The following is a 21,142-nucleotide window of genomic DNA, read 5'->3' as shown; positions in this document are numbered from 1 at the left end:
TTTCTGAGCCTTTATATACCCTCCTATATTGAGGATTGAATAAAGCTGTGGTTGGAAGTTAAAGCCTCAGGAGTCTAAAGCAATGGAGAACAAACAAGTTAAAGTGTCTGTAGTCTGACCCAGGTTCCTGGGTTATGATGAGATATGGGGACCAATATAGCTTAATTTAATTCTTTTCATTATTTGAGATAGGGCCTCATGAATCCTAGACTGGCCTCAAACAAACTCCCAATGTGGCTGAAAATGACCTTGAATTCATGATCTTCCTATCTCTACCTTCTGAGTGCTGGCATTAAAGGCATATACCATTATTGCCAGTTTATTTGCTGCTAGGGATCAAAGCCAGGGTGCCTAGCATGCCAGGCAAGCTTGCTGGCAACAGAGCTGTATACAGCCTCAGTCCTGAGCTTAATTTTTATTTATTTATTATTTTCCTAGGTGCTGTGGATAGAACCCATGGGACTTGAGCACAATAGGCAAACTACCACTGAGCCATAATCCTTGGGCCTAGTTCAAATTTTAATTGGTAGCATGTAATGTGAGGGATTTTGATCACATTTGGTACCATAACTGGTTATTTTTATTTATTACATTTGACCATATTGATTTTAAACTGATATATATATATAATTTTTATCCATCCAAGCATGAAAATTTCCAGGTTTCAGTGAAAGGTCAGTTTAAATAATGATACATTTAGCATGATGCCTTTCTCAGCTAATTACTACTATAATTTCTACTTAGAGAGATTTTTTTATTGCTTTGACGGAAGTTTTTAAAAAATGGGTTTTTAGGGGGCTGGAGAGACAGCTCAGTGGTTAAGAGCACTTGACTGCTCTTCCAGAGGTCCTGAGTTCAATTTGCAGCACACACATGGTGGCTCTCGGCCATCCATAATGGAATCTGATTCCATTATAGAAGCTCTCTTCTGTGTACACGAATACAGAGCACTCTTATACATAAAATACATAAATAAATACATCTTTAAAAATGTTTTTAAAGCAGAAGAAAGGAAGAATGGGTATGATGGTATACAAGTAATCCTAGTACCCGGGGATTGAAGTCACGAGTTCAAAATATCCTCATTCTTAGTTACAAAGGAAGTTCAAGATCAGCCTGAGAGACCCTATTCAAGAAACAGAAGGGTGAGGGGGGGAGGAGGAGGAGAAGAAGAAGAAGTTCTTTTTCTTGGTGCCTGAGATTTGCTTTTTGATATCTTATTTGTTTTATATGTATGAGAGTGTTCCTGAATGTATATCTGTTTACCACAGAGCCTGAATCTCCTGGGACCAGAGTTACAAACTTGTGTGAAACCCCATGTGGGTGCTGGCAATTAAACCTGGATGCTCCAGAAGAGCAGCCAATGCTTTTAACTGCTGAGCCATCTCTTCAGTCCCTGGCATTCACGATTTAAGTTCTTCCTGCCTGCTTCAGATCCCACCAACCCTACAAAGTCCATCTCCACTTTTTGAACTGATTCCAGTCCTTTCTATTGTTCCTCAATCACACACAGGTCTTCACTATTCTGGAAAAGCCATTCACTGTCTCCTTCCACTAGCATGCTATTTCTCTACTCTTCACTATTCCCTCTCTTGAGTACATGGCCAGTATATACTTCCTTTTTGGCTAAAACCATCATGGTGCAGACAAAATGAAAACATGAAAGCAGTACAATACATTAATAACATGTAGCACCCAGGCATTTGCAAAATCTGATTCAAGTGAGTAACTGTGAATTACAGTTGCCACTGTTCTAGGCCCCTGCTAGCCAAATTGAATCAAATGTTGCAGGTTCATTAATCAACTTCATGTCACAGACAGTAAATGGCACAGCCTTTGTTGAAAGTCAGTGTCATCATAATGTCCTTTGGCAGAATTATTGGAGGAGCAATGGAAGGTCAAGAAGTGTGCTGTGAGGATGCAGAGCAGGACATGTGTAATTGAGTCACTTCAAGACAAATGGGGAATGAGACAACTGGCAAAATGAGAGCTTCATGGGACAAAGACTGGCAAACATGCCAAGCCCTGAGCATCTGTGACAGTGGCTGGAGCTGAGAAGAAGCTAAAGACTCTTCAGTACCTGGGCATGTATGATGTCTCAGTAACTGTGCTTGTTGACAAATGTGACAACCTGAGCTTGCTCTCCAAGTGAACTGTAGCAGGAGAGAACTGATTGCCACCGGTTGATCCTCATCTCTGCATGTGAACCACGGCACTCCACTCATGCGAACCACACCCACCCCTTCTGAGCACTGTGTACACACAAGTGAATAAAATTTAAAATGTAATTTAAAACTAGACAAAGGGATTCTTCAAGACATGATGCTGCTCTGCTCAAGGGCTATCAGGTAGGCAAACAATTGTCTGAGGCCCATAGAAAGCTGGCTGTCCTGTGGGAGCCAGCATAGGCTCCTTTCATGCAGTTAGTAGCCCCACCTCTCTCTGTCTCTGTGTCTTTGTCTCTCTGTCTTTCTCTCCTTCCTTCCCTCCCCTGCCTTTCTTTCCCTCTCCTTCCTGTCTGCCCATCCCTCTGCTCCCACTCTATTTTTGTTTTGTCCTTGAGACAGTCTCTCATAGCTCAGGCTGGCCTTAAATTCACTATGCAGCAAAGGCTAACCTTCAACTTTTGATTATGCAATGCAGAGGATTGAGCCCAGGGGCTGAGACTTGTTAGGAAAACACTCTGTCACCTAAAACACATCTACAGGCTTCTTTGGGTTTTGTTATTATTGTTCTTTTTGTCTGTTTGTTTTGTTTTGAGAAAAAATACTGTGTAGCTCTGGCTGATCTAGAACTCACCAAGTGAATCAGGCTGAACCTGAATTCAGAGATGGACAATGGAAGCACTGTCTCATAAAATGGGATTAACAGCATTTGCACCAAGCCGGGCTTTGTTCTTATATATATATGTATATGTATGTGTATGTGTATGTGTATGTGTATGTGTATGTGTATGTGTATGTGTATGTGTATGTGTATGTGTATGTGTATGTGTATATGTATATGTATATGCAGGGCCTCCTATAGTCCAGGCTAATCAACTTTAAGCCTCAAACTCTTCTTTTTTTTTTATTTAATTTTAATCTTAAATGCATGAATATTTTCCCTACCTGTGTCTTGACTGTATCTTGTGCCCATGGAGACCAGAAAACAGCATTTTGTCCCCTGGAACTGGAGTTACAGATGTTCAGGAGACACCATGCTAATGCTGGAAATCAAACTCAGGTCCTGCAGAAGAGCAGTGTCTTAATTAGGGTTTTGCTTTGAAGAGACACCACAATCACAGCAACTATCAAAAAGGAAACATTTAATTGGGTCTGGCTTACAGTTCAGAAGTTTAGTCTATTATTAACATGGTGGCACGCAGGCAGACATAGTGCTGGAAAGGAAGATGGGGGTTCTACATCCCAGGCAGCAGGTCTTCCTCTGACTGTGAGCCACTGAGCCTGGTTGAGCTTCTGGGACCTCAAAGCCTGCCCTTCTAAGTGACACAGTTCTCCCAACATGGCCACACCTACCCCAACAAGGCCATACCTCCTGGTCCTGCCATTTCCCATGAACCTATGGGGGCCATTTTCTTTCAAACCACCACAAGCAGCAAGGCCTCTTAACCACTGAGCTTCTCTGGTTCCCCACCTTGATCTCCTGATCTTCCTGCCTTCATCTCCTAAGTGTTGAGATTACAGGAGTGAGTCATTAAGCTACCCAACATCTACTGCTTTCTCTTTTCTTTGGTTTCTTTTAGCTTCTTGCTCTTTATTCCCAAGAATAGGGCCACAGTGTACAGTTTTCTCTCCTAATTACGCATCTAAAAGAGCACCCAGCACTAAAAGAGCACCCAGTACTCAAGTCAGAATCTGAATCGGCAGCTCTGATTTGCCTCCAAGCCCATGGTCAAAGCTCCAGCTGATTAGACTAATCAGTTCAACTAATCTATTTGTTAGGTTTTTTTTTTTTTTGGCTCAAAATGTATCCTAATGAATCTCTCTCTCTCTCTCTCTCTCTCTCTCTCTCTCTCTCTCTCTCTCTCTCTCTCTCTCTCTCTCTCTCTCTCTCTCTCTCTCTTTCTCTCTCTCCATTTCGTTCCCCCATCCTTATATCTTTGGAGTGGGGTCTCCTTACGTTGCCCAGGCTAGCTTCAAATTTACTGTGTAGATAGATGATTGTCTTGAACTCACTCTGCCTCCCAACTGTGTACATCTACAGCTGTGTACTTCAACCGGGCCAAGTTCATGTGATGTATGCAGTGCTGGGAACCGAACCCAGAGCTTTATTCATGCCCAGAAAGCAGTGTGACACCTGTGCTCCATCCTCTGCTCAAATGCACTTCTAATCTCAGAGCTACTTGCCAGCTTCATGGCTATTGTCCTTAAGAACATCACTGTTCTCTGAAACTTTGGATCCCTCCTTAATTTCTTCTAGTCCTTTGGATGTAACAATTGTTGACTTCTGCTAGCAATTTCCTGGTTTCTTTTCATTTATTCTCTTATTTGCAGTTTTGGGGCCTTGGTCTTCTTTAGACCGTTACCCACCACATGTTTTCCAACAAAGGCTTTGGTCTTTGAATGTTTCTTTCATATCTAGTTCTCTGTCTTCTTCAGTCTTTCAAGTGTGGAGTTGCCAAGTAAATCTGCCTACATCGCAGATTGGATCGTGCCACTGCCTAGCTATGAAAAGCTTTATGACTGCCCACACTCTATAAAGAAAATTCAGGCTCTTCATGGGACTCTGAGGGACTTTCAAGGGATAATTTTTGCCTAGTAGACCAAGGCATGTGCAGAATAAACTTGTATGGTGGTTGGGGAAGGGTGTTTCAGTTTTCATGGATTCCTGTTCCAAGCTTTTCTCCATCTTAGCCATGTCTGTGGACCCTCAAGTACTCTGCTGAGCATTTAGGTCTCTGCACTGTGGATTTCATTGTGTTTCACATTTGTTTATGTATTGAATGCTAAACTTCTTCCACAGCCACTATGCAAGTTCTAGTCAGCTTCCAAGATCCTTCCAACTCTTTTTTTGAGTCTTTCTCAGCTCTTTATTCCAGGGTTCCTTCCCCTGTCTGGATCTGAATGTCTTTATAGATTGATCTATCTATCTATCTATCTATCTATCTATCTATCTATCTATCTATCTATCTATCTATCCATTTATCTATCTATCTATCTATCTATCTATCTATCTATCTATCTATCTATTACCAGGTGTTGAACATAGGACTTCACACATGCTAGACAAGTATTCTAGTACTGAGTTTTATCCACCAGCCCTCTTTTAACTTTTTATTTTTAGTCAGGGCTTCAGTAACTTGCCCTGGCTGGCATTCTATCCACTCTGTAACCCAGGCTGGCTTTGAACCTGAGTGATTTTCTGGCCTGATTTTTCTGAGAAGCTGATATTACAGGCCTGTACCATTAGGTTCAGTTTTAACATTTTATGTAAGTATGTATGTATGTATGTACATATGTGTATATTGGTGTGTGTGTGTGTGTGTGTGTGAGAGAGAGAGAGAGAGAGAGAGAGAGAGAGAGAGAGAGAGAGAGAGAGAGAGAACGAACACACGTAGAGGCCATATTTCAGCCCTTGTGTGCCATTCCTCAGGAGTCATCCATCCTTATTTTTTTGAGAAAGGGTCAATAACTGAGACGTTGGGCTCTCCGACTAGATTAGGTTGACCAATATGCCCCCAAGCACTGGCTCAAATGTTTGTGGACACAATCAACATTTTTATGTGTGTTCTGAGAATTGAACTCAGATCCTTACGCTTGTAAGGCAACCACTCTAATGACTGAGCTAGCTCCCCAGGCCCTAATATGGAGTTTGTTGAAAATTTGTGAGTGATAAAAAGGTTTCTAAATGGTCAATGACTAAAACTTAACTCAAAGTCAAAAGCATAATGAATCTGAGGTGACCCTGGCAGTCCTTGCAAAAATTACATGATGTTCCTAAAGACTTGGTTCTAAAAGAACTACATGTACACTTCGCACTTCACATGCCATTATGATCAATAAACCGGCCTAATATATCTTGGCTCAGACTCCAAGTTGTTGAATGTTATACAGTTATTACTGTATACACAAAGTTTTCTACTTTTATAAAAAACATAATTTGCAGAAAAAAGACTCAGCATTTTCCTTTTGCCATTCTTCAACATGAAAGTATCAAATTAATCTATATTTGTACTATATTGTTAGAATGTTTGATTTTTAAAATGCTATTTAATTTGCTGACTTGAGTTTAATAAAAATGAAATCATGGGCTGGCAAAATGGCTCAGCATGTAAAGGCACCTCAGCTCCTATTGCCAAGCCAAGGACCAATCTGAGTTCAATCCCTGGAAACCCACAGGGTGAAGGAAGGAGGGAGCTGACTCCTGTAACTTGTCCTCTGGCCTCCACCCATGCACCATGACACACATACACCAGGCACCACATAGCCATACACAGGTCCCCAAAATAATAAATGGAAATGCAACCAAAGTCTTTTTTTGTATGTTGCTTTTTGTTGTTGGTGGTAATGGTAGTGCTGTGTTTGTTTTGATGGTCTCTCTGTATAGCCCTGGCTGTCCTGGAACTCACTCTGTAGATCTGGCTCGCCTCAAACTCACAAAAGATCCTCCTACTTCTGGATTAAAGATGTGCACCACCATCACCCAGCTTCAACAGTTTATAAAAATTATTAAGTGAGTTTTTACCTTGATAGTAGGATAGAATTTCAAGCAATATCTGAAAATATCCTAAGCACATTTCTGTAACCTTGCACTATGCATTTATATGAAGTAGCATTCTCCATATTAACAATTATAAAATCAAAATATCAGCCAACTCCAAAAAGTATAGAAGATGTTCTACGTCATACAGCATCAGATATTCAGCCAGAATTTAATTTTTATATAAAAATAAATATGCACATTCATCTGATTAGTATACACATTTCCTTCATCTTTGATAAATGATTAAAGTTGTGTACAACCAAATATTTGCTTCAAAATATACTTATTTATGATAACTAATCAGTGTTAGATTTGCATTTCTGTTTTGTATAATTTTACACCGGGAGGAGCATAAATATTTCGTGGATGAACGCTACTGAGAATAAGGAAAGTTTAAGAAGTCCTACTCTAGTGTCAACACTAGATCTTGTTCTAGTTTGTCAAACTGTCAGTTTTCTTGACATTTCTGTGTATCTAGTATATCTGTATATAAGATACATATGTACATGTATACGCACACACACACAATACCAGTATATAATTATACCTGTAATAATTACATGGTATGCACTCACTAATAAGTGGATATTAACCTAGAAAACTGGAATACCCAAAACATAATCCACACATCAAATGAGGTACAAGAAGAAAGGAGGAGTGGCCCCTGGTTCTGGAAAGACTCAGTGAAACAGTATTCAGCAAAACCAGAACGGGGAAGTGGGAAGGGGTGGGTGGGAGGACAGGGGAAGAGAAGGGGGCTTGCGGGACTTTCGGGGAGTGGGGGGGCTAGAAAAGGGGAAATCATTTGAAATGTAAATAAATTATATCGAATAATAAAAAAAAACAAACAAACAAAAAAATAATTACATCTGTATTTACACAATGGAGTACTATTCAGCCATCAAAACAATGAATTTATGAAATTCTTAGTCAAATGGATGGAGCTGGAGAGCATCATACTAAGTGAGGCAACCCAGTCTCAAAAGATTAATCATGGTATGCACTCACTGATAAGTGGATATTAGCCTAGAAACGTGGAATTACCAAGACATAATCCACATATTAAATGATGTCTAAGAGGAATGGAGGAGTGGCCCCTGGTTCTGGAAAGACTCAGTGCAGCAATATAGGGGAATACCAGAACAGGGAAGTGGGAAGGGGTGGATGGGGGAATAGGGTGGAGGGAAGAGGGCTTATGGGACTTTCTGGGAGTGGGGAGCCAGAAAAGGGGAAATCATTTGAAATGTAAATAAAAATATATCGAATAAATTAAAAAATGGAAAAATATATCTGTAATAATCTTCTGGTGCCCATAAAAATGCATTGGATCCTCTTAAACTAGAGTTACAGATGATTGTGAGCCACCATGTGGGTTCGGGAATAAAACCTAGGTGTTCTAGAAGAGTCCAGTACTCTTGAATTTTGAATCATCTCTTCAGATCCTAGTTTCATGTTCACAAGATACCCCTCAATCTAGTTTTCAGTCATCAGTGACCTCTCTTGGGACTGTCTGTCAAGACCAAAGCTTGGCCGTGGGATGACAATATAAAAACTGAGACTCTTAGCAGCTAATCTAGAGGCATATCCAGAGGAACTTGAGGAATTTGATCCTGTCTCAAGCTCAGCATATCAGTGCTTCATCTTCAATTTAATTCTATCTGTGGGAAATGCCTCTGAGCCTGTCAATGGAAAATTGCCTTTGAATCCAAGTGATTACCAGTCCAGAGTTTCCTCCTGGGATCCAGTGCTGAGAGACTGCTCAAGATTTCATCCTAGCTTTAGCCTCACCCCACATGGAGCATAACACTTGATCTCCTGAAAAGTTTCGCCTATTTGGGACAGTTTCTTGACTGTCAGGGCATTCTAAAGCAAGGTTACAGATGATGTAAGATACAAGGATACAGATGTCTGGAAAGGCACTTATGATGGTGAAATAGGTTGCTTTGTAGGATCACTTTTGTTTTAAACAGTAGTCCAAAAGACCCTTCGGTACTTAACAGAGGTAAATGCAACTTCCTCTTCTTCTGGATAATTCTTTGTCTCCTTCGTTGATTCATGTTCCCATGAGCTTATAGCATTTTTCATCATCCAGAAGAATTCACTGGAGATGGAGGTTTTTAAAAAGTCTGGATTGTGCTATTTCTCCAGCTTTTGCCAACACTGCCCAAACAAAGCAGAATTGTTTTTAGCTCTTCCATAGTGCCATCTGCTGACAAAGCAGCAGAAATCTTTAAGTATTTCAGTGTAGTTTACAAGGCCAATTGTTTCTTCCTTAAAGGGGAAAGAAACCATGATTTCCTTGGTTAAGGTCAGATTTGTTTTGCATTTGTCTTGTTTTGCTGTTACAGGAAGAATTCTGCTTCCATATAGCCACTAACCTTGTAAAAGGTGTTAGGCAAGCTGAGTGAGATTGTTAAAGCCTATAAATCCCAACACTGGGGATGCAGAGCCAGAAACAAACAAATGCAAAAACAGTCCCCACCAAAGAAAACCCAATGGAACGGGAGAGACATCTCCACCATCAAGAGTGATTGCTGCCCTTCCAGAGGATCTGAGTTTTATTCCTAGGACCCACATTGGATGGCCTACAACTGCTTATTACTCCAGTTCCATGGGATTTGATGCCTCTAGGGGTACCACACCCATGTGTTCTTTCTGTCTCTGTCTCTCATTTCCCCTCTCTCTATTTCACATGCACATAAAAAATTAAAAAAAAATTAAAATCTACATCTTTAGGCATGGGTGGCAGAAGGCCTGTATGAGCAAAGGAAGGCAGACCAGACCAACTCAGCTACCATCCCCACAAAGATCCAGTGCTTTGAATCTGCCTACCCCACATATATTCCATCTCCCAGGTACTGGAATGTGTGGACCAGCCAATCTTGCAGAACCAGGGTCATTATTCAATAGGGCCTGCCTTAAGTCTATTGGCTAGTTACCAGAATGGAGATGCTCTGGCTACAAGCCCTTGCTTCTTCTCCCACTGGGAGGCAAAGAGCAGGGGGCAGTGGTGCTACCTACAGGCTACAGTCACAAAGGTAGAGAGCCCAGCAAGTCTTGCAATAGCCAACACCAAGTGTAGCATCCTAGAGCTAGCATAGAGGCTCCCCCCAGATGCCCTACTTAGCCTCAGGATTGCTCTGACTCTGGGCACCAGGAGGATATTTGAAATGAGTCTTGGCAGTGGTCCAGAATTTATGGTATGTGAGAAGCCACAGACTTTGAATCAGACCAATGACTCACAGCAATCAATATTTATATGTAAAATTGTTTGGACAAAAGGGTATACTGTGTGTCGCACTGCAGTTTCCAATGACACTATGACAAACAGCTATGAGATGGAGAGGTGGGAGGGATGGAGGAGCAGAACACTATGCAGTAGTGAGAGGGAGGATTAGGGACTTAACAATGGTGACAGGTGTGAGAGAAGGCTGCGGTGGACCATGGAGCTTGATGCTGAGCAGGGCAGAGAGGGGTGTGTGGAGCAGCCTGAAGCTAGTGCAGACCTTTGCACCTCAACACGTTGCCTAGCTACACGATCTCCCTGACTTTGAGCACCAGAAGGATATCCAGAATGAAGAACTGATCATCTTCTGGATTGGACTTCCTTGGAAGACCACCCCCAGAGGCCATGCTGGTATCTGCGGTACCTGCTGCTGTCCCAGGCCAAATTGAAGCCCAAGGCTCATGTGGATGTCAGTGGTCTGGACTGCCAATGGAGGCCGGGTTGACACTCATAGTCTACAGCAGGGGGCCAAGTTAGTGGCCAAGGTTGGGATTTCTGTCTGAGGTCATGTTGATGTCCCTAGTCCATGCTGCCACTGAGGTGTTGGGGTCCATGGGTCCAATTGGGAGGACTGGGAAGTGAATGTTATTGGAGTAAGTTACATGAAATTTCAGAATAATCAACAAAAACATTATGTTGGAAAAAAACAAATTTCTGTGAGGCTGAGGTCATCCTGGCATACCCAGTGAGTTCTAGGACAGCCTTTCTTTGAAAAAATCATATTAAGAACAAAATGTAGTAATATAAAAATGTGACAAAGACTTTCAATTGTGCTTTATATAACAAAGTTCATATACTTCTGGGAAACCATATAAATAAAGCCATATATATATATATATATATATATATATATATATATATATAATAAAACCACACACACACACACACACACACACACACACACACACATACACATGTAAAGATTACCCAAGTCCCATCTCTTGGACTCACAGGGTGGAAGGAAAAAGAAACAAATTTCATAAATTGTTCTCTGACCTCTTCATACACAATGTGGCATGGGCATGCCGCTACACATGATGTGCAGGCATACATTAAAATAAATACATACATAAAGGAGTAATAAAAGCTTTAGATTACCTAAGATGGTATTGTCTATTGGGTTGACTCTGTCTCATGGGAGTTTAGGCCTGAACTAGCATATACCCAATACAATTTTATGTGATGTAGACCACATTTAAATATTGACCAGAGGGAAGACTTACACATATCTGGGCAGGGAACATTTTCGGGGAAAGAAAGGAAATCCTGTCTTCAACCTATGCCAAAACGTATTTTGTTCTGGTTGACTTACAGTGCCATCTAGTGTTTAAAATAGGCAATGTGTACATGCAAAAACTAGATTCAGTTTGTGGTACCCACTTGTAATCTCAAACTCAAGAGTGGTGGAGGTAGAAGGATCAGAAGCTCAAGGTCATTCTTCAATACATATCAAGGTGAGGTCAACCTGGTTTATACAAGATCTTTTCTAAACAAAGAAAGTCCAGGACAGAACTGAGTCCCTCCTGGCTCTGAGATTAGACCAGGCTGTCTCAAAATCAAACAGACTCCAAACGAATTTCTGCTTTAAAGTCACAGAATTTGTGATAACTAGTTATAATTGTTTTTTAAATGAACTAATGTTATTATTATTTAGAAATCCTACCTACTGCTGTCCAGTCTGTGACACACAACACCAAAGATGTGGAGAGAGAAGTAATGGAGCAACCAGAGCTTTTCATCCCTCCTGACTTTTCCCACCCAAAATACAGAAATATCTTATGTCGCATAACTGCAGGTACTTTCTTCCTTTGCAAGCTAAAAGAGTAAGAGATCTGTCCAGGAAATTTGATGTAAAAGTTTTTTCTTAAACTATTAAATTATTAGGAGGCTGGAAAGATGTCTCAGTGATTGCCATGCAAGTGAGAGTTTGGCTCTCCAGCCCCCATGCAAATGCTGGACTGCCACTCAGATCCCTAACGCAAGTAGACTAGTTAGATGAGTGGAATTGGTGAGCTCTAGGTTCGAGAGAGACCCTATTTCAATAAAATAAAAAGGTAGAGTATGGTCAAGGAAAATGCCTGATGCTAACCTCTGGCCTCTACATACAAATTTACACAAAGACACACACACACACACACACACACACACACACACACACACCTGTGCATGTATACATGCCCATGCACATAAAAATATGTATACAGGCATACACATAGCATACACTTAAACATATTACTATTATTATTGTGATTATTTCTTGCTTTGATTTTTTTAGACAGGGTCTCACACGATAGCACAGACTGGCCTGAAACTAATATGTGGATTAGACTAGCCTCCAACTTGTTGTTGTCTCTAAAAATTGAGCTTACAAGAGTGTGTCACTATACTTTGCGTTATTGTTGTTGTTGTTGTTATTGTTATATCTGAAAAGTCTAATAGGGACAAGCATTTCTCTGAAGAAGGCAGCCCTGCTTCCTTCCTACCAATGATGTGATCTTCCATGGCACCTACCTCCCACCCCCAGCCAAAGTAAAACAATTTTCAACTACATTAGGACACTAATTTTGAGTCTCACATTCCTTCTTAGAATGCTTCTTTGCCAACTTATTTTTTAATCACCTTCAATTTTGGGTAGATTGAGAACATAGCTAGGAAAATTGTCAATGGAATAAATACTCATCTAAATCCATATATTTAAACCTTAGTTTCAAGATTCTATTTCGAACATGTAATTATAGTGGATGATAGCCACTTGAATTCTCACTGGGTAGAGTCTCTGTAGGCCAATTTCTTTTGTGGGTCCCATTTAAATTCTTCATTAATTACACATTACATTTAATTATGACTCCTACTTCATGATTCTTCACCTACCCTGTATTCTCGAATTTAAAATCAGACCTGACAGTGATTTCTCTCTGTGTTCATACTACTTATGTGTTCTGAGACTAGGATTCTAGACTATGCTGGATTTAAAATCCCTATGTACTTCTTGAATTTCTGATCCTCTTGCCTCTATAAATATGCAACATCATGCTATGTCTGTGGGGTATCTGGTGCCTCATACATGCTAGGCAAACACTATGGTTCCAGTCTCTATGCTTTTCTTTGCTGCAGAAAATCGTGTTTGTATCTTAAAATTCATCTTTTCTGGAAAACTCTTTTTAAAAACTGTATTATCAGGCTCCTGTTAGCAAATGCTTGTTGGCATCCACAATAGTGCCTGGATTTGGTGACTGTATATGAGATGGATCCCCAGGTGAGGCAGTCTCTGGATGGTCTTTCCTTCAGTCTCTGCTCCACACTTTGTCTCTGTATCTACTCCCACGGGTATTTTGTCCCCCTTTCTAAGAAGGACCAAAGTATCCAAACCCTGGTCTTCCTTCTTCTTGAGCTTCATGTGGTCTGTGAATTATGTCTTGGGTATTCCAAGCTTCTGGGCTAATATCCACTAATCAGTGAGTGCATACTGTGTGTGTTCTTTTGTGATTGGGTTACCTCACTCAGGATGATATTTTCTACGTCCATCCATTTGCCTAAGAATTTCATGAAGTCATTGTTTTTAATATCTGAGTAGTATTGCATTGTGTAAACGTACTATATTTTCTGTTCCTCTGTTGAGGGACATTTGGGTTCTTTTCAGCTTCTGGCTATTATAAATAAGGCTGCTATGAACATAGTGGAGCATGTGTCCTTATTACATGTTAGAGCATCTTCTGGGTATATGCCCAGGAGCCTGATATTGCTGTCTCCTGAGAGGCTCTGCCAGTACCTGACAAATACAGAGGTGGGTGCTCTCAGCCAACCATTGGATTGAGCACAAGGTCCCCAATAGAATATCTAGAGAAAGGATCCAAGGAGCTGAAGGAGATCACAGCTCCATAGGAGGAACAACAATATGAGACACCCAGTACTCCCAGAGCTCCCAGGGACTAAACCACCAACCACAGAGTATACATGGCTCCAGATGCATATATAGCAGAGGATGGCCTTGTTGGACATCAAAGGGAGAAGAAGCCCTTGGTCCTGTGAAGGCTCAATGCCCCAGTAGGGGAATGCCAAGACAGGGAGGCAGGAGTGGGTGGGTTGGTGATCAGGGGTAGGAGGATGGGATAGCATATTTTCAGAGGGGAAACCAGGGAAGGGGATAACATTTGAAATGTAAATAAAGAAAATATCCAATAAAAAATAAAAAAATAAAATTATATTTTATAGTCTGTCTCTGCCTCTGCCTCTGCCTTTCTCTTTCTACCCATGAACCTGTGTGTGTGTGTGTGTACATGTGTGTATGTGAATGTCATAGCACATTTGTGGAGGTCAGAGAACACCTTGGAAGAGTCAGTTCTTTCCTTCTGCTATGTGGATCCTGGAATACAACTCAGATCACCAGGCTTAGCAGCAAGTGCTTTTACTGCTGAGTCATTTTATTGGCCCTTGTCTGGGGGGGGGGTGCTCTTCCCTGCAAATGTTACCACCATTAATGGGAGTCTGTAGCTCCTATGACTCATCTCTCTCTCACCAGGCCATCCTATATGAGTTTGAGGTACTCTGGTATGTTCTGCAGATAACAGCCCAGATGATACAGCTATGAAGACCACAACTCCCATGGCTACACAGCACTTAATTCTCATGTGTTGATGCTGAAAATAGAAGTGGATCTTACCTTTTCTGTCATGGCTTCCTGCTAACAACTTTATAATGGAGCAAATGTGAAAATCTCTGAAGCTTGAAAACACTGATTTCACAGTAGTTGAACACCTTTGAAATTGTCAAGACCGTGTGACACAATGACACAGAAGGTGTATAAGAGGGATAAACCTAGCAGAAGCTAAAACAGACAAAAATAGAAAGGAACATGGCCATATAGCCAACATATATTCACTGTATTGGGATAGGTAAATAGGTGAAGGCCCTACATGTTCAAATAGACTGGGATGTAAGATTGTTTAAAATATCAAATAATGTAACTTGATTTCCAATGTTTGGATTTATTTATTTATTTATTTATTTAGCAGGGTCTCATGAATTTCAGGCTGGCCTTGAACTTACGTAGCTGAGGTTAGTCTTGAATCCCTGATCAAGTTTACTTTAGTTTCTCAGTGCTAGGGTTAAAGGTGTGTGCCATCATGCTCAGCTTGGGCAGTGCTGGGGATCAAGCCCAGAGCTTTGGGAGTGCTAGGCATGCACTGAGCTACAAGCCCAGCACAAGCTTGTGAATCCTTTTTAATCTTAAGAATTATTATTGCTTTTATGTTGAGTGGGTCTATACCATATCTGTGTAACCAAAGAGGCCAGAAGACGGCTTCAGAATCCCTGAAGCTGGAGTTACAGGCAGTAAGAGCGAGCATAGTGAATGTTGGAAACTGAACTTGGGTCTTTAGGAAAAGCAGAAAGTATTCTTAACCCACTGAGCCATTTTTCCTGTCCCAGTTTCTGAATCTTGATGCCCTTAATTTCCTGGATGTTGAAGCTCTAGCGTGACTTTTAATTTTGCAGCCAGATAAACATTAGGCCAAATGTCATTTATCTTCTGTGGCTGATTCTGATTTCTTTGGTGGTGTCTAGTTTGCTCTAAACTGGAGATAAAATTAACTTTTAAAGCAGCACTTCTCAGAGTCCTTAGAGTTGGAGTTACAGGTGGTTGTGAGTCACCTAATGTCGTTCTGAGAACTGAACTTGGGTCTTCTGGAGGAGCAGCAAGTGCTCTTATCTACTGGTTCTCAACTCTTGTGGGTGTGTCAAAAGACCCTTTCTTGGAGATCATCTAAAACCATTGGAAAACATTAATATTTACATAATGATTCATAACGATGGCAAAATTACAGTTACAAAATAGCAACAAAAACAATTTTATGGTTGGGGTCACCACAACATGAGGAACTGTATTAAAGGGCTGCAGTCCTAGGAAGGGTAAGAACCATTATTCAGAGACTTGGTGTGTCGGGGGGGGGGGGTCTTTGAAGCTCACTAAACCCTTCCATGGTACCAGGGTTGTTTTAGAGATGAGACACAGGCTTATTATATAACTCATTATGCACTAGAAAATTCAAGGCAATAGAAGGAGGCAGGTTGTGAGATACAGTGGAAAAATATTTTGCTCAAATGATTACTTTAGGCCACACCTAGTAATTACAATTAAACTTCAATAATGACTACATGAATAACAGTGAGTTTGTTATTGAGCTGAAGTGTACCTTTGCATTCTGTATTTAAGAAGGTCTGTTTCACAAATTACTACTGCAGACAAGATTATTGAGTAGAGAAGTTGTTTCCAATCCTTTCAGAGGTGGCCATTTACATATCACATGGAAACACGGGAGAAGATAAATATAAGCACACAGTATCCTAGTAGAATCGTATCTGTTTGCTAAAATGGGTTCCACAGACTGTATTTTCAGCTCAGTTCCAGATGCTATGTAAAAGCTTGAACATTGGCATTAAATGAAAGTATTCTGGAACTGGAGAGATGGCTTAGCAGTTAAGATCGTGGGTTGTTCTTCCAGAGGACCAAATCCCAGCACCCACATGGTAGCTTATAACCACGTTGCTCCAGTCACAAGGTATATGATGGCTTCCTCTGGCCTCCTCAAATGCCAGGCATGCACCTGGTACATAGGCATAAGTTCAACCAAGACACTCATACAGCTAGAAGAAAACCAAATACATGTAAAATTTCTCTTATTATATTAACATATGTTATCACCATATTAAGTTTGGCTATTTCTAATAATAATAGAATAATCATAGCAATCTAGCCTGGTAATCTCAGTGCTTTTTGTTGTTCAGTTTTTGTTTTTCTTTTGAGGGATTAGTTCTTGCTATACAGCTCTGGATGCCTTTTTTTTACTTGTTAAAGGGCATATTTGTTACTTCTCTGGTATAGACAAAGCATCCATTGTACATTTGTCAGTTCATGACTTTGTCATCGTGTCTACATAGAATAGCTATCACAAAACACAGTGTGACCAATCAGGAGGGCCATGGGGTCGAGGGATGTGTTCTGAAGTCTTTCAGAATAAACAGTCACAAACACAAGTGTGACAATAAAATAAATTACAAAATTAAATAGTATTAAATCAATAGTATTAAATAAAATTTCAAGTGAAGAGTCCCTGGATGTGGCTCCTTGGCAGCAAACAGCTTATAGGAGATGGAGCTATGGAGGTGGCAGGGATGTTCTGGGGCTCAAGTCCTGGCTCTATACGGGACACATGAGGTTTGAGGATTCTTCGCTGACTCCAAGTCTCTTAGTCATTCAGTTCCAAGTCAGTGATGTATTCTTGGACCCAGGTCTCTTTGAGGTCAGCGCAGATCTGCTGGTTTCTCTTGGTCAGGAAAATGACACCTGGCTGGGAGCAAAGACTGCTGGTCTCAAAATAGTCAGTGATGAATTTGCGTGGAATCTGTAGGCTGTAGGAGAAGCAGCAGGCAGTCGGGGTGTCAGCTCCATATGGTGCTGAGAAGACTTGGCTGCAGAGAGCCATGGTACAGAGAAGAACAGCAAGGGCAGCGATGGAGACCTTCATGATGCTGAGCTGGTGACAGAGGGTGTGCTTGTCAGCAGAACAGAGAAGGGGCTGGCACTTGCTTCTGCTTGTAGCCTTCTGGTGTCTGAAGCCATGTGCCCCTTCTCTTATAGGTAGCTCTGGCAGATGAGGAAATGGAATCTGGGGCTGAGGAGGGAAAATTTTAAGCACAACAATGGTGTCATGTTGGATATTACACAACCCAGGATCCCCAGTGACCACAGGGGTTTAGGATATCCAAGAATAGCATCTCTGAGATAAAAGTCTCAGCTCTCAACTTGTGACCTGTTCTGTTTTTTTTATTTTTTTATTTTTTTATTTGAACATGGAAGTAAAAACACTTTATAATAAAATTAAAGATTTACATGGAAAATATTTCAGATAAACACATTAAAATTGACAATTTTCATGGAAAATTAAAGAGTAAAGTGGTAGACATGTAAAAACATTGCTAAATTAATTGAAATATGGAATAGATACATTTTGTGATACAACTGAAGATTTACGTGGAAAATATTTCTGATAAAATTGTAAAAAATATAGAAAAACATGTTAGATTTGAAGATTATCATAGAAAATTTTATATGGATATAATAATTGGAGGTATAAAAGTATTCCTAATATGATTAAAAGTGGAATTATAAACATTTTCTGATGAACTTGAAGATTTACGTGAAAAATATTTCTGATGAAATTGAAGAAATATGTGGAAAAACATGTTAAAATTAAAGATTATCATGGAAATTATATAGATAAAATGTTAGGCATAAAGATAATTCTAAGTTGATTGAAGGTGGAATTATAAACATATTCAGATAAAACTGAAGATTTACATGGAAAATATTTCTGGTAAAATTCAAAAAATATATAGGCAAACACGTTAAAATTGACTATTTCATGGAAAATTTTACATATAAAATGGTAGATATAAAAACTCTAAATTAATTGAAGGTGGAATTAGAAACATTTGTGATAAAATCAAAGATTTACATTGAGAACATTTCTGATACAATAGGGAAAGTATATAGAAAGACATTAAAATTGAAGATTATGATGAAAAATAATGCAAATAAAATGGAAGACATAAAACATTACTAAATTAATAAAACGGGATTAACAAAAATTTTCTGATAAAATTGAAGATTTATATGAGAAATATTTCATTAGTCTATGTCTTTTTCTTTTTATTGGGCAGTTGAGTCCATTGTTGTTAAGAGCTATTAAGGAATAGTGATTGTTCCTTCCTGTTATTTTTGATGTTATTTTTATGTTTGTGTGGGTAACTTTTTTTGGGTTTGTTAGAAGAAGATTACTTTCTTGCTTTTTCTAGGGTGTAGTTTCCCTCCTTGTGTTGGCATTTCCATCAATTATCCTTTGTAGGGCTTGATTTGTGGACAGATATTGTACAAATTTGGTTTTATCATGAAATATCTTGCTTTCTCCATTTATGATGATTGAGAGTTTTGCTGGGTATAGTAGCCTGGGCTGGCATTTGTGTTCTCTTAGGGTCTGCATGAGGTCTGCCCAGGATCTTCTAGCTTTCATAGTCTCTGGTGAGAAGTCTGGTGTGATTCTGATATGTCTACCTTTATATGTTACTTGGCCTTTTTCTCTTACTGCTTTTAATATTCTTTCTTTGTTTAGTGAATTTGGTGTTTTGATTATTATGTACTGGGAGGACATTCTGTTCTGGTCCAGTCTGTTTGGAGTTCTGAAGGCTTCTTGTATGTTCATGGGCATCTCTTTCTCTAGGTTAGGGAAGTTTTCTTCTACAATTTTGTTGAAGATATTTACTGGGCCTTTAAGATGTAAATCCTCGCTCCTGTCTATACCTATAATCCTTAGGTTTTGTCTTCTCATTGTGTCCTGGAGTTCCTGGATGTTTTGGGTTACCAGCTTTATGCATTTTGCATTTTCTTTGACTGTTGAGTCAATGTTTTTTATGATATCTTCAGCACCTGAGGTTCTTTCTTCTATCTCTTGTATTCTGTTGTTGATGCTTGTTGCATCTATGACTCCAGAATTCTTTCCAAGATTTTCTATCTCCAGAGATGTCTCACTTTGTGATTTCTTTATTGTTTCTACTTAAACTTTTAGATCCTGGATGGTTTTGTTCCTTCAGTTGATAGTTTGTGTTTTCCTGTAATTCTTTAAGGAATTTTTGTGTTTCTTCTTAAGAGCTTCTGCCTGTTGACACACGATCTCCTGTATTTCTTTAAGGAATTTTTGTGTTTCCTCTTTAAGGGCTGCTGCCTGTTGACCAATGTTCTCCTGTATTTCTTTAAGGGAACTATTTAAGTCATTCTTGAAGCCCTCTATCAGCATCATGAGATATGATTTTAAATCCAACTCTTGCTTTTCCGGTGTGTTGGAGTATCCAGGACTTGCTGTGGTGGGAGAACTGGGTTCTGATGTTGCCACGAGGCCTTGGTTTCTGTTGGTAGGGTTCTTGTGCTTGCCTTTCGCCATCTGGTTATCTCTGGTACTAGTTGGTATTGCTGTCTCTGGCTGGAGTTTGTTCCTCCTGTGGGCCTGTAAGCCTATGTCATTACTCCTCTGAGCTCAGAAGTGAAAGCACTTCTGGGAGATCTGGATGCCTTGATATTTTTCCACTGTGCAGTCCAGGCTATCCTTGAACTTGCACCAATCCTCTGCCTCAGTCTTCTGAATATTAGGGCTATAAGTGTGCTTCATCATGCCTGACTTTATTTTATAAATGAGTAAGTTCTGATTCAAAAGCTTAAGGAGGAATGGGGAGATGTCTTAATTGGTAAAGTTCTTGTCATAAAAGTGTCTTTTCAAGTGTTGTACAGACAATGAAAGGACCAAGGTAACTCCATTTTGTCTTAAATTCTATTTACCCCCTGTGCAAATTGTCCTGACTTCCCACATCCTTCCTGGGCAAACCTCAAGGATTAGCCAGGGCCAATCAGTTCCTTTCTGACACAGATATAGACACAGGCCGAGGCCCAGGCCCAGGCCCAGGCCCAGGCCCAGGCACAGGCCCAGGCCCAGGCCCAGGCACAGGCACAGGTACAGGCACAACCAATCCCTGTAAAGGAGAAGTTACCCATACTGCTCCCTTCCCTTGATTTATCATCATCATCATCATCATCATCATCATCATCATTATTATCATTATGCTTAAAAAAGGCCTGGACACAGCTTCCTTGTGGTCATGGTTCCAGCTACTGTGTCTGGCCACACCCCTAATCAGTTTGCTTCAGAAATCTTTTCTTAAATAAACTGTTCTTGCTTGCCTTGTACTGCATGATCTTCATTATTTGTGTGACCAAAACCCAACAATACTATGATCAAGTGGGCGCATAGAAGAAAGAGTTTATTGTCCTTACAACTCTATAAAGTTAGAGTCCATGAATCATGTCAGGGAGCATGGCAGCATCTAGAGAGGCTGAGTGTGGGAACGTGGATCTAGGAGCAGGTGAGGGAGGTGGAGTCACAAAACCTTGAAACAAGACTGTGGAGACCAGCATCTAGGTGCACATCTACTGTATTCCATGGGAACAAGCATCTTTATACAGACTTCCTGACCTTTAGTTCACAGGGATCTACCTGCCTCTATAGCCCAAATACTGGGTGCACATTACTTTGGCCAGTTCTCTTGATG

General features: G+C 40.2%; 1 protein-coding gene across 1 annotated transcript; it reads right to left on the bottom strand.

The window, feature by feature from the left end:
* Window positions 1–17,235: 17,235 nt before the first annotated feature.
* LOC127674405 (C-C motif chemokine 3) lies at window positions 17,236–17,561 on the bottom strand. Its single transcript, XM_052170204.1, has one exon. It carries the CDS (start codon window positions 17,512–17,514, stop codon window positions 17,236–17,238), a length of 279 nt encoding a protein of 92 aa, XP_052026164.1. The 5' UTR covers window positions 17,515–17,561.
* Window positions 17,562–21,142: the final 3,581 nt, after the last annotated feature.

The sequence above is a fragment of the Apodemus sylvaticus genome, chromosome X (assembly GCF_947179515.1).
Source record: "Apodemus sylvaticus chromosome X, mApoSyl1.1, whole genome shotgun sequence".
In the NCBI taxonomy this organism is placed as follows: domain Eukaryota; kingdom Metazoa; phylum Chordata; class Mammalia; order Rodentia; family Muridae; genus Apodemus; species Apodemus sylvaticus.
This window is presented reverse-complemented; position numbering and strand designations above follow the sequence as displayed.

Bases quoted from the DNA above. Each gene is read 5' to 3' on its own strand.
- LOC127674405 (XM_052170204.1), bottom strand. From the start codon at position 17,514: ATGAAGGTCTCCATCGCTGCCCTTGCTGTTCTTCTCTGTACCATGGCT.